Here is a 14,536-nt window from a genome sequence, read left to right as displayed (position 1 = left end):
CCCCTCCTCTTCTCTCCTTCCCCCATCCCTCCTCCCTCCTCCCTTTGTTTGAGATGAAGTCTCTGTCACCCAAGCTGGAGTGCCATGGCATCATCTTGGGCTACTGCAACCTCCATTTCCCAGGTTCAAGCGATTCTTGTTCCTCAGCCTTCCTAGTAGCTGGACTATAGGTGTGTGCCACACACCTGGCTAATTTTTGTATTTTTTGTACGTCTGGCTAATTTTTTCATTTTTTGTAGAGATGCGGTTTCACCATGTTGGCCAGACTGGTCTTGAACTCCTGAGTTCAGGTGATCCGCCTGCCTTGGCCTCCCAAAGTGTTGGGATTACAGGCGTGAGCTACTGTGCCCGGCCATGACTTCATTTCTAAAGTAGACTTAACTTCATTCTGTAGTTCCTGTGGAAAAATACATTTAAAAAGCTTTCTTGTTTATATCTGCTTTCTTGTGCTTCTCCCATCTTGCCTGACTTCATGCTTTTAGTTTTACCTTTGTTGTATAGATAGGAATACTTAGGGTAAGAAAGCTTTGGATATCCATCCTGGCTTAATTTTTCTTTCCTAATTTAATAAGCATTACATTTATGGTTGTTGGTTTTTTTTTGAGATAGAGTTTTGCTCTTGTCTGGAGTACAATGGCATGATCTCGGCTCACTGCAACCTTAGCCTCCTAGGTTCAAGCGATCCTCCTGCCACAGCCTTCCAAGCAGCTGGGACTACAGGCGTGTATCACCACGCCCAGCTAATTTTTTTTGTATTTTTAGTAGAGACAGGGTTTCACCATTTTGGCTAGGCTGGTCTGGAACTCCTGACCTTAGATGATCCGCCTGCCTTGGCCTTCCAAAGTGCTGGGATTACAGGGGTGAGCCACTGCGCCCGGCCACATTGATGTATTTTCAGTGGAAGCTTAGTTAGGATCTATTAAAAGTTTTTAATAACTGTATTCTTTAGAACTCAATCTTTTTTTTTTTTTTTTAACTCTCTGAAAATCAGGATGACGACTCATTTAATTTACATAACAGCAATAGTACTCACCAAGAAAGGGATATAAACCGAAACTTCGATGAAAATGAGATTCCTCAAGAGAATGGCAATGCCTCGGTGATTTCCCAGCAGATCATTCGGTCTTCAACCTTCCCACAAACTGATGTTCTTTCAAGTTCACTTGAGGCAGAACACAGGCTAGTATTTGTTTATACTTTTTCCTCAGCATTTTCTGTATTCAAGATTTCAATACTGTAGAGTTTTTATGTGATTTAACAGGTTTGAGATACAACTAATGCCATAAATTTCACCCATTATGATATACAGATGATTTTTAATATATTCAAAGTAGCCCTTTGTTCATTTGCATTTACTTTTCATTTGCACTCTGTCCTAGGCAGCTACTATTCTTTCTATAGATTTGCCTTGTGTAGGTATTTTATATAAGTGGAATAATATAGTATGTGATTTTTGATGTCTAACTTCTTTCACTAAGTATAATATTTTCAAGGTTTATTTGCATTGTAATCATGTCAGTACTTTATTCCTTTTTTAGTGCTGAATAGTACACTATATGACTATACTGCTTTTTTGTTCATCAGTTGATGAATATTAGTTGTTTCTACCTTTTTTTTTTTAAACAGTAGGCTCTAGTCCAGTCTACTTTTTGACTTGTTTTGGATAATGCTGCTGTGAACATTCATATGTAAGATTATTGTGTGGATATGTTTTTATTTCTGTTGGGTAGATACCTAGGAGTTGAATTGCTGGGACATATGATAGCTCTATGTTTCACATTTTTAGAAACTGTCAAACTATTTTCCAAAATGACTATGTCATTTTACTTCCTCATTAGCAATATAGAAGGTTCTAGTTTCTCCACATTCTTACCAAAACTTGGTACCATCTGTCTTTGATTACAGTCATTCTGGTGTGTTTGAAGTATGATTTCTTTTTGTGGTACAATTTCTTACCAACACTTGGTACCTTCTCTCTTTGATTAAGTCATTCTAGTGGGTGTGAAGTATGATTTCCCTAATGACTAATAGTGTTGAGTATCTTTTTATGTGCTTATTGGCCATTTATCCTCTTTGGAGAGAAATAACTGTATAAATACTTTGCTCATTTAAAAATTACATTTTCTTACTAAGTTGTAAGAGTTCTTCATACATATTTGTGTATAAGTCTCTTGTATATGATTGGCAGATAATTTCTCCTGTGAGTTTTTCCATTCTCTCAGTATACAGCCACCTCCCACCCACCTCTGCCCTGCCCCCACCCCCACCCCACAGGCACCTTTTGAGATGAGGTCTTTCTGTGTTGCCCAGACTGGTCTCAAGTGATCCTACTGAGTAGCTGGGATTACAGGCTTGCACCACCACGCACGGCATCAGTGGTACCTATTTAAGGGCAGAAAGTTTTAATTTTGATGAAGTCTAGTTCATTTTTTTCCTCTCGTGGTTTATGCAGGTTTTCTGGATGATGTGAGGTAGGAGTCCAGATTCATCCTTTCCCACATGGATAGCGAATTGTCCCAATATGTGATTTATTTTTTTGAGACAGTGTCTCACACTGTCACCCAGGCTAGTGTGCAGTGGTGCGATATTAGCTCACTGTAACCTCTGTCTCCCAGGCTCAAGTGATCCCCCTACTTCAGCCTACCAAGTAGCTGGGACCACAGGTGTGCACCACCATACCCAGCTAATTTTTGTAGTTTTTGTAGAGATGAAGGTTTACTATGTTGCATAGGCTAGTCTCAAACTCCTGAGCTGAAGTGATTCTCCTGCCTCGCCCTCCCAAAGTACTAAGAGTACAGGCGTGAGCCACAGTGCCCAGCCTGTAATTTAGTTTTTATTGTAAACTTTTTTTTTTTTGGGACAGGCCTCGCTTTGTCGCCCAGGCTGGAGTGCAGTGGCGTGATCTTGGCTCACTGCCACCTCACCTCCTGGGTTCCAGAGATTCTTGTGCTTCAGCCTCCTCAGTAGTTGAGAATACAGGCACATGCCACCACAGTGGAAATGGGGTTTCACCATGTTGGCCAGGCTGGTCTCGAATTCCTAACCTCAAGTGATCCACCTGCCTCAGCCTCCCAAAGTGTTAGGATTACAGGTATGAGCCACTGCTCCGAGCCTGTTGTAAACTTTTAACAGCACTTTTTGCTTCCATCAGTATAGTCTTAAGCATTTTAAAAAATAGTAACCTCTTAAGTGGTTTAGTCTTAGAATTGAAGAGTCTTTATATCTAGAATTTACTTTTGTTTTTTGTAGTTAAAAGCAGGCGTTTTTGCAGAAATGACACACCCTTACTATATTCCTTAAATAACCACATGGTTCAGCATAACTAAAGGATTTAAAAACTACGAAAGCAAAGAAAGTTAATAGTTTATACCCTTAGATGATCATATTATTATTCTGTAATTGCTTTGTATAAACTGATTTTTTTTTTTTTTTTTAAACTTAAAAATACCTTGTAAGACAAGCTTGGGGCTAAGTTACATTTATTAACAGCCCAGTTGATTGACTTTACTTTTTCCCAGTTTCTTCTAGAACCTCATTTAATTCTAAGACAGTGGAACACCGGGTTATATCTCCTCTTGAATAACTTTTGTAGAATTTATTTATAATTTCAACTTGTATTTCAATTAAGAACATAAGCTACATGAGGCCAAACATTTTGTCCATTTTGTTCACTATTGTATCTAGCACCTAGAATGGTGCTTGGCACATTACTTTGCTTGAATTTGTCAAATGAGTGAGTGAAGTAAATATTGCAGTATTTTTCTATCTGTTTTGTAAATCTGTACTTATTTTGAGGAATACTTTAATTTTTTTATTTCTAATTTTTTCAGATTTTTTTTTATTTTTATTTTTGAGACGGAGTCTCGCTCTGTCTCCCAGGCTGGAGTGCAGTGGCCGGATCTCAGCTCACTGCAAGCTCTGCCTCCCGGGTTTACGCCATTCTCCTGCGTCAGCCTCCCGAGTAGCTGGGACTACAGGCGCCCGCCACCTCGCCCAGCTAGTTTTTTGTATTTTTTAGTAGAGACGGGGTTTCACCATGTTAGCCAGGATGGTCTCGATCTCCTGACCTTGTGATCCGCCCGTCTCGACCTCCCGAAGTGCTGGGATTACAGGCTTGAGCCACCGCGCCCAGCCCAGATGTTTAATAGTTTAGTTTATATTTCTCCTGCCAAAGGTTATACCCGCCCCCTTAAAAGAAGAAAAACATAGAGATGAGCTCTCACTATGTCAGTGTGTTTCCCAGGCTTTTCTTAAAGTCCTGGACTCAAGTGATACTCCTGCCTTGGCCTCCCAGAGTGCTGGGAATAGAGCTGTGAGCCACCACACCTGGCCGGATTGTCTTTTGTTCTTTTCTTTCTTTTTTTGAGGCAGGATCTTATTCTGTTGTCCAGCCTGGAGTGTAGTGGCACAGTGACGGTTCACTGATACCACTCCGGTGATGCTCCTGCCTCAGCTATGGGTGCATACCACCGTGCCTGGCTAACTTTTGTATTTTTTTGTAGAGATGGGGTTTTGCCGTGTTGCTCAGGCTGGTCTCAAACTCTTGGGCTCAAGCGATCCTCCTGCCTTGGCCTCCCGAAGTGCTGGGATTACAGCCACCATGCCCAGCCTTGCCCGACGCCTCCCACTTTTTTTCCCTTAGATTGCTCCTTCAGAATAAATCTTTATCTTTCTGGCTTTAATCATATATTGTTATTTTATCTTCGTGATTATTTTTGTTTCCCTGCTCCAAATCATGTTCTGTTTCGCTTCTTAAATGTGGCTGTAACTATTGTATGTGAATGTGTAGGCATTTAATTTTGTAGGCTGGGCATGGTGGCTCATGCCTGTAATCCCAGCATTCTGGAAGGCCAAGGTGAGTGGGTCACTTGAGGTCTGGAATGGAAGACCAGCTTGGCCAACATGGTGAAACCTTGTCTCTACTGAAAATACAAAAATTAGCTGGGCATGGTGGTGCCTGCCTGTAATCCCAGCTATTCGGATGGCTGAGGCGTGAGAATCACTTGAGTCCAGGAGGCAGAGGTTGTAGTGAGCCAAGATCGTGCCACTGCACTCCAGCCTGGGCGACAGAGCGAGACTGTCAAAAAAAAAAAAACCACACACAAAAAAACCCAGTAATTTTTGTATTTGTACCTAACTTTCTTCTAAAATAATTTATTGGGCTGATAATTGCATTTGAGAATTAATTTAGCTAGATTAATTTATAACTAACTTAGCCAGATAATATCTTTAAATTCACTTGTTTAGACAAAATATAATTTATTGTACGTTTAATGTGAATGGATGAATAAGTCACCACACTCTTTTTATTGCCTCCCAAATTGTGGAATTTCACACTATACGGTTTACGACTTGTGACCGATAGGCTTGAGTGTTGGCTGAAATGTCAAATATAGAAAAAATTTAGGAAACATGAATTCTTTTTAAAAAAGATAAATATAAATAGATATTTCAGGATTTTTTTCTATCATTCTAATGAATCACCTTGTTTTCCCCTTCTGCCATTTGAAGCCACTATTCTATAGTATGGATATAAATTGTGAAACTATTTTCCTGTGATCCAGATTTATGTGTGTTCACATCCCCACTCTCTTTTGTCTCCCCTTCTCTTTCCCTTTCTCTACCTTTTCCTCTCCTCCCTCCTCTCTTTTCTTTCCTCTTCCCCCCCTTATTCCAAATAATGCTGTTATCAGCATCCTTGTATTTATATTCTTAAATATTTGTATAAATGTGTAGGTAACAGATTACTAGGAGTGAATTTGATTGGTCAGATGGCATACATATTTAAAATAATCAGCTACTGCCATGTTATCCCAAAACATTCTGGTAATTTACACTCTCACCAATAATGATTGAAATATTTCTAGTCACGCAATTGGTAGAAAAGGAAAAGGCCTGTGTGTAGAAAGGAGAATAATGACACAAACATATCAGATATTCTAATGATTGTAAAAGATGAGTTACCTCTTAAGGAGATAGAGCATAGGCAGTAAAAGAATACAGATAAAAATATTTTTTAACTCTCAGAATCTATTCATTAAGGCCATAGTGAGAAAGTTGTCACCTAATATCTTGTCTTCCGATTTCCCTTCAGTACTTTAGTAGCAAAAAAAAAAAAAAAAGTTGGCCCATACCTTTAGAAAGTATTTCTCATAACCCCTAATAGACATATTGAATGTTTTAACTATTTTATTTTTTAATCTGCAGAGCAGATACTTAGTGCAGGAAGCATTTTGGTGGCTTCTTGTTCCATTTAGGAAGACTTACGGAAGAGAGACTTTCGTTTCATAACTTGACAGAATTTGGTTCTCTGTGACAGGAGAAAATGGAGAGGATGAGATTTAGAAACTAAGGCAAATCAAGATGAAAACATTTGGCCAGGGACAGGGACTCACGCCTATAATCCCAGCACTTTGGGAGACTGAGGCAGGTGGGTCACTTGAGGCCAGGAGTTTGAGACTAGCCTGGCCAACATGGCGAAACCTCATCTCTACTAAAAATACAAAAATTAGCCAGGCATTGTGGCGTGTGCCTGTATTCTCAACTGCTGAGGAGGCTGAAGCACAAGAATCTCTGGAACCCAGGAGGTGAGGTGGCAGTGAGTTGAGATCGTACCACTGCACTCTAGCCTGGATGACAGAGCAAGACTCCATCTCAAAAAATAAAAAATAAAAAAGACAAAAACATCCTAAATTGGAGTAAGCTGTAGAGGGAGGGAAAGAAAAAACCCCATACTGCATGAAAAGATCGTATCAGTGAATGATTGGATGATTACTACTTGAATGATTAGTATATATGTTTTAATTTTTTTTTTGAGACTTTATAGATTACATTGTTTTTGTCTTTTTAAAACAATGAATACTTTTATATTTAGGTTACTGTAAAAGTTTTAACCAAGTTTTTTTCCCCTAAACCATGTAGTTTAAACTATAAAAAGAATTAGTTTTGCATAGGAATACCATTTTCTAGTGTGGACATGAAGGTGAAGGGGGCAAACAATAAGAACATTTTGTTATTTGCAAAGAATATGATAAAATTGTGGATTCAAGATACCAGATTTGGTAGCAGCTAGTTGGAATGGAGGGATAGTTTTATAGAAATGTCGCACATGCCGAAAAAGATCCTAAGACAGAAAAGGGAAGAAGAGTAAAGGTGCTAGTTGATATGGAACTGTTTTTATTTAAATTTCTTAGCTTCAGTTTTCTTGACTGTTTAAGTAGAATATGTGTTTGTAAATTTTTCAAAGACATATATCAATACCTTTTTGCCCATTCTAAGCTAAGAGAGTTAATGGCTTCTTTCAGATTTTAGGGTTATTTTTTCCTGTCAAAGTGGAATGATACTTCTTTTCCATTGCTTCATATTTTCTGTAAACTTTGTGACTTCTTAAGTTTTATACATGTAAATACTCATATTAGTTGAATTTAATAATCATGGGACAGTTATAGTTTTGTATGTGTGTTTTTTTTTTTTGAGATGGAGTTTCACTCTTGTCACACAGGCTGGAGTACAGTGGCGTGACCTCTGCTCACTGCAGCCTCCACCTCCCGGGTTCAAGTGATTCTCCTGCCTCGGCCTCCCAGAATAGCTGGGATTACAGGCACCCGCTACAACGCCGGGCTAATTTTTTGTTTTTTTAGTAGAGACGGGGTTTCACCATGTTGGCCAGGCTGGTCTCGAACTCCTGACTCAGGTGATCCACTGCCTTGGCCTCCCAAAGTGCTGGGATTACAGGTGTGAGCCACTGCGCCTGGCCTGTGGTAGGTTTTTAAATAATACTTTTCAAATATTAAAATAAGAAATATTAAATACTCAGGCACGTAGATCATTCTTAGTTTTATTGTCAAGTTTTAGCAACTTTATCAGAGTATTGAGGGTAGCCTCAACATCAAAGGGATACAGTTGTCAACTTGTTTAAGCAAGCACCAAATGAATTAGTGGAAGTAAATGCCAAAGAAATTCAGAGGGTTTGGGGATAGAGATCATTATAACTTGAGTACCAGTCAAAGGTTTCTTTTTCCTTTCCTTTCCTTTCCTTTTTAAAATAGTTATTTGTATAAAAATTTATTTTTTAGAGACATGGTCTTACTATATCCCAGGCTGGTCTTGAACTCCTAGCTGGCCTCTTGAATTGGTGGGATTACAGGCATGAACCATCACGCCTGGCCCTAGTCAGGAAGTTTTAATTGGGACCTAAATTAAATCTTGAAAGCGTTAGACATAAATAAGGGCAAGTGTGCTAGATAGTAGTTTGGAAAAAGAAGGGATGTAAAGACATGGTTAGAAAGGTGTATATACCTAGTTTGTTTTAAGGGTGTTCAGTGGAATATTTTGACAGGAATGGGAAATTTACTCACTGAAGTTAACGATCATATTGAAAAGGCAGGACTTTAGAGATGTCTTATACTTGGTTTGTGATAAAGTAGGAACTGTGACCCAGGTCTTCTAACTTCTAATCCTAGATTTCCTCTACTGAGGAATTTGAATTTGTGGCTATGACACAAGCACAGTTAAGGAGTTTGTTCTTTAGAAAGTGAGAAACCACCGAAAATATTTATCAGAGATGGTAATTGTGAAACAGATATCAGGATGATGTGGCAATAGTTTGAAGGAGAGTGGGAAGGAATAATTTAAATGAAAAAGCAAAGTACAGATGAGGGTTACAGTAATACAGTCAGTCGTGCTTTGCTTAATGACAAGGATATATTCTGAGAAATGTGTCGTTAGGTGATTTTTGTCATGGCGTGAAACTCATAGAGTGTACTTATACAAACTAGGTGGTATAACCTGCTACCTACCTAGGCTGTATGGTATGGACTCTTATTTCTAGGCTAGAAACCTGTATAGCATATTACTGTACTGAATATTGTACAGTATTTGTAATTATAACACAGTGATATGTATTTGTATATCTAAGCATATCTAAACATATACAAAGATACAGTAAGAAAATGGTATTACAGTCTCATGGGATTATGCATCATATGTGCAGTTATCTGACCAAAATATAGTTATGTGGCACATGTTTGTATGTTTATGGGGGAAAGAGAAACGCAGATTTTTATTTTTTCTTATTATTTTTTGTAGAAATGGGGTCTCACTTTGTTGCCCAGCCTGGTCTTACTCTTGGGCTCAAGTGATCCTCCCACCTCGGTCTCTCAAAGTGCTGGAATTACAGGCATGAGCTACCACGCCCAGCTAGATTATTTTGAAAGCTATTTCAGGAACAGTTAAAAGCTACAGCCTCTGGTGGAGAAGTAGAAATACTTGCCTTCTGTTATATTCTCTTTCATAATGTTGATAGTTTTTTCCACCTGCATTATTGCTTAGTTACAATTCAGTTTTTAAAAGTAAAACAGGTAAAAGTTTGGATCCAGCAAAAGAGCAGTTAGATTGTTTTGCTAGTCTAGATTTAATAGCTTCTGTATTAGGTGACATTGAATGGTAAAAGTGAGTGGAAATGCTATTTCAAAAGGAGGCCATCCAAAGTAAAGAGTAAAGACAGTGCATTGGAAGAAGTCGTGGCTAAAAGGAATGAAAGAAGAAATGATTAATGCTGACTGTGACGTTTTTGTTCAAAAGCAGCAAGGTGCTGTGCAATACATACTGATTTGGGAGACAGAAAACCAAAATTCTATTTGTCTTTGCCATCAAGTAAGCAAGTTACTTTACTTATGTGATCTTTATTGTTCATCTGCAAAATGTGGACATCATATTACGTTTTATTCAAGGTCTCAGATATTCTGTGAGACTCTTTGAAAAAAGGTCTAAAAGTCTATAAGCAGCTAATGTGTAGCAGGCGCAAGTTAAAGATGAGTAGGTGTAAATAAGAGGGGACTTAAAAGTTTGTGGAACAATGTAATTAAATGATAAAAACTGTTAACTCTGCTTTTCAACATAACTACATCAAGTTCAAGACCCTTTTGTAAGCAGTGATACCAGTCATTTTAGACCATCCCTGAAAAACTGAGGGCCCGTGTCAGTGCTGTCTTTTTTACAATTACTGAAGAAAAATGGGCCCCCTCTAAAATTTAAGATTAGGAAATGAGGAAGTCGGAAGGAGCCAAATCAGGACTGAAAGGTGGATGCCTAATGATTTCCCATTGAAACTTTACAAAAGTGCCCTTGTTTGATGAGAGGAATGAGCAGGAGTATTGTGTTTAAGGACTCTCTGGTGAAGCTGTCCCAGGCATTTTTCCGCTAAAGCTTTAGGTTTCCTTCTCAAAACACTCATAATAAGCAGTTGTTACTGTTCTTTATCCCTTCCAAACAACTGTTGCCGTGACCTTTGCTCTTGACTGGTCCTCTTTTGCTTTGAGCGGATCACTTCCACTTCTTGGTAGCTAGTACTTTGTGATTTGTCTTCTGGATCATACTGGTAAAGCCATGTGCACTTCTTTGAAGACATGCTTCAGAATCTTGATCCCACTTGTTTAAACTTTCCATTGAAAGCTCTGTTTTTGTCTGCAGATGATCTGGGCACACATTGAGTGGAAAGTTTATTCAGCTTTATTTTTCATACAGAATTAAGTAAGCTGAACCAAGTGAGATGTCTGTGATGTTGGCTGTTTCTGTTGTTAATCATCAGTCCTCTTCAGTTAGGGCACTAACAGGATTAATTTTTTCCTTGTCAATTGATGGGGATGGCCTGCTTCTGTGAGGGCTTCATCTTCAGAATCACCTCATCTCTTCTTAAAATGAGTTATCTATTTGAAATTGCTGGTTTCCATTGGGTATTGTCCCCATAAACTTTTTGTAAAGCATCAGTGATTTCATTATTCTTACACCCACGTTTCACCATAAATTTGGTATTTGTTTTTGCTTCAATTTTAGCAGAATTCATGTTGATCTGATAGGAGCTTTTCCCAAACTGATGTCTTACCCTTTGTGGCGCCTTAAACAAGATTCTGTTGAAACATGTTATCACAAGTTAGCCCAAGTTTATTTTGGTGCAGAGTTTTTTTTCTTGAAATTCTTGCATAGTTTTTCCATGATATACATTTTTTAATGAACTTTTTGAAGACTCCTTGTAGGAGTAACAGAGGTACTTAGGGGTTTCATTTTGTAAAAACCCTTTCGTATCAATACAAGATATGTGGCCATATAAGAAACAAGCTTGGAGATTTCCCAATCAAATTCTGTAGCTATTGCTACAGTGTTTATGATGGCCCAAGTAGAAAACCTAATGAGTAGTCAGAAATATGGTGGTACTGAAGAAAAAGAGGAGTGATATTGCTGTTACTTTTAGTATAAGAATTTAGCAGATTTGCTTCGTCTGTTAAAAGTTTCCAGCCTGAAGAGCCTTTGACACCAAAGATGAAGCAGTCAAGGAGTTCATTCTAATTTTAATATCAGTTTATTAATCTTACCTGTTTATTCATTTTCAGAAAGATATTCAAAAATCCTTTTGATGTGTCTTGAGGTCTTTGTATAATGGATCCTAGATCATGTTTTCTTATACCTAATATAAATGAAACTGTCCTGCACAGGGTAAGCTTTAAATTAAACTTCCTTTCCTCTCCTTTTCAGATTGTTAAAGGAAATGGGCTGGCAGGAAGACAGTGAAAATGATGAAACATGTGCTCCCTTAACTGAGGATGAAATGAGAGAATTCCAAGTTATTAGTGAACAGTTACAGAAGAATGGTCTGAGAAAAAATGGTATTTTGAAAAACGGCCTGATCTGGCCGGGCGCGGTGGCTCAAGCCTGTAATCCCAGCACTTTGGGAGGCCGAGACGGGCGGATCACGAGGTCAGGAGATCGAGACCATCCTGGCTAACACGGTGAAACCCCGTCTCTACTGAAAATGCAAAAAAATTAGCCGGGCGAGGTGGCGGGCGTCTGTAGTCCCAGCTACTCGGGAGGCTGAGGCAGGAGAATGGTGGGAACCCGGGAGGCGGAGCTTGCCGTGAGCTGAGATCCGGCCACTGCACTCCAGCCTGGGCGACAGAGCGAGACTCCGTCTCAAAACAAACAAACAAACAAACAAACAAACAAAGGAGAGAGAGGGAGACAGGCTTTTGCTGTGTTGTCCAGCTGGCCTCTAGAACTCCTGGGTTCCAAGTGGTCCTCCAACCTTCACCTCTGGAGTAACTGGGACTACAGGCAGGAACCACTGCACCTGGTTGAATTGACTTTGTAGAAATCTGCAGTAGTGGCTTCTTTAAACTATTGGGTGTGCAATAGTTAGGAATTAGTGTAAGTGATGTCTATGATTAGTCATTTTCCGGACCTTTTTTGTTTTGTTTTGGTTTTTTGACTTTTTTGGAGAGGAGCAAGAGTGATAAGAAGTAAAGAGTGTTAGTAGCTTCCTAAGTAACTTCACTTTTTATCCTTTTCTTGCACAGGAGTATTTCATATTCTAAAACATCTTGCTTAATGTCTCCCTAGTTAGTTACCTTTCTTAAAGAGTATTAGGGAATTTTTGTTAGAGAATCGGAAAGTTGAGATGCTTTTTTCAAATCCATTATTTGTTTATTTGAAGAGTTGGGGTCTCACTCTGTCATCCAGACTGGAGTGCAGTAGCCAGTTACAGTTCACTACATCCCCAAATTTCTGGGCTCAAGCAATACTCTTGTCTCAGCTTCCTGAGCAGCTGGGACTACTGGCTTGTGCCGCTACACTGGGCTTATTTTCTGTCTTTAAATTGTTTCTAATTTGGGCCAGCTATCTTTTTTCTTTGATGATCTTTTGACCCAATTCTTATTTATTACCAACTAACCTTTTAGTTATGATTTCTCATTTTCAGAAATAGAGAACTATATTTTTTCTAGTATCTTCATCTCTGGTTAAGCAAGAGATGATCTTGTAACTTTATATACCTCATTCTACTTTACAAGCTATGAACAAAGCAGATTGTGGGGGTGTGTATTAATTTAGGTTAGAATAATAAAAATAACAGATACAGCTTAATAGTTTCTGATTATATTCTGGGAAGTCCCTGGAGGTATTTATCACAGTTGTCACTTGAGGCAGTAAAAATGTGGAAAAGTTTAGTACCTTAATCAGTGTGACAATTATTACTCACATCTACTTTGTCTGGATCCAGGATTTTTTCAGACATATCATTACTTGTGGAGTTTTGGGGATAGGATACAATTTTATTATATTCATGCTTATATTTATTACAGTAGGTTTGTAACTCTTGAGGGATAATTTATTTTGCCTTTAACATTTTAGTTACAGAAGAATGGTCTGAGAAAAAATGGTATTTTGAAAAACGGCCTGATCTGTGACTTCAAGTTTGGACCTTGGAAGAACAGCACTTTCAAACCCACAACTGAGAATGATGACACAGAGACAAGTAGCAGTGACACATCAGATGACGACGATGTGTGAAGGATTTCCTAACAGCTTTAGAAATCTTAGTGTGATACATCTCTCATACAGTTTGGGGTGAATTGTAAAAATGAAGAACTATAATTTATGTAGTGAAATACCCCATTTAGAAGAGGATTTTTTGGGGGACTTCAATACGAAGAAAACCAAGAATGTTTTGTTGGGCTGTGTTGAACATTATTTCTTTGTAAATGAATGTTGTAGGAATGAGGACTTGGGTTGGTCCAACATTGACTTTCTTCATCACTGCAACATTTCTCTGACTAGCAATGTGACGATGTAACAAATGAGATTTTCTCATTTAATAATAAAAAATTGTGTAATGTTTTGCAAAGCTTCTGTCTTAAAATGTCCAGGTCTTAAGAAAAAAGGCAGCTTACACTGTTTTGCTTGCAGAGTCATATCTTTTTCGTACAATGGAAATCCTTAAGTCCACTTTGTGCGGTCCCCCTCTCCTCCCCCCAAAAAACAAACAAAAAAACCAAAAAGGAAAATGTAGCATGTTGGCTAAAACTGGAGCAAAGTGCACTAAAACAATTTCCTGAACTCAGCTGTTGTACTATTCACCTTTTAAAACATAAATTGCTCTTTAGCCATTTGTAGTGCAGTAAATGTTACAGGAAAAGACTTGCCACATTTTCTTCCAAATTTTAAGAGGTGATTTTCAAAAGCTTTATTGGGGTATGTTGTCAGACCAGGGTTTTCAGAGTTGATGGAAAAGAGTCTTGTGGGAAAACTTATTTTGATAAATTATTACACACGCAGAAAAACTGATCACACTGACTGGATCTGTCCACAACATGGAAAATAAACTGGATTTTCAGAATATTGTTGTTTTCTGTAGTGTTCAAGGTATTGTTTCTAAACATAAACATACTCTAAACATGCTTTATCCACTTGTTAAAGTGAGACTTTTAAAAGTAATACCTTACTAAAGATGATGATTACTCTCTGAGGTGAGAAAAGGAAAGCTAAGCCTTTTCATTATCAAATACACAAGCTTATTAAATGAATGACTGTTAACTACTTTATTTTCATTTGCACATTAACTTTGGAATTGTTTCTGTTTTGCTGCTGACTGAAACTATTTTGGCTCTGTATATTTGTATTTTGATTTTTCTGGTTTTGTTTACCCCCATTTCCTTTTAGCTCCCCCTCATGTTTAAATATATTCTAATTGTAAAGAGCATAATCTTAG

General features: G+C 38.3%; 1 protein-coding gene across 1 annotated transcript in view; it reads left to right on the top strand.

Annotated features, from left to right (window-relative positions):
• The window catches only part of GPBP1 (GC-rich promoter binding protein 1), an 86,169-nt gene extending 72,005 nt beyond the window's left edge, over positions 1-14,164 (top strand). The window contains exons 12-15 of the mRNA XM_011942916.1: positions 992-1,179; positions 11,530-11,631; position 12,280; positions 13,180-14,164. Of these exons, the coding sequence (XP_011798306.1) occupies positions 992-1,179; positions 11,530-11,631; position 12,280; positions 13,180-13,338 (450 nt within the window). The 3' untranslated portion in view covers positions 13,339-14,164. The remainder of the gene's footprint in view (positions 1-991; positions 1,180-11,529; positions 11,632-12,279; positions 12,281-13,179) is intronic.
• The last annotated feature ends 372 nt before the right edge of the window (positions 14,165-14,536 follow it).

The sequence above is a fragment of the Colobus angolensis genome, unplaced genomic scaffold (genome assembly GCF_000951035.1).
Source record: "Colobus angolensis palliatus isolate OR3802 unplaced genomic scaffold, Cang.pa_1.0 Scaffold212, whole genome shotgun sequence".
Lineage (NCBI taxonomy): Eukaryota > Metazoa > Chordata > Mammalia > Primates > Cercopithecidae > Colobus > Colobus angolensis.
Note: the sequence above shows the minus strand (reverse complement) of the source record. Positions and strands in the feature narration are given on the sequence as shown.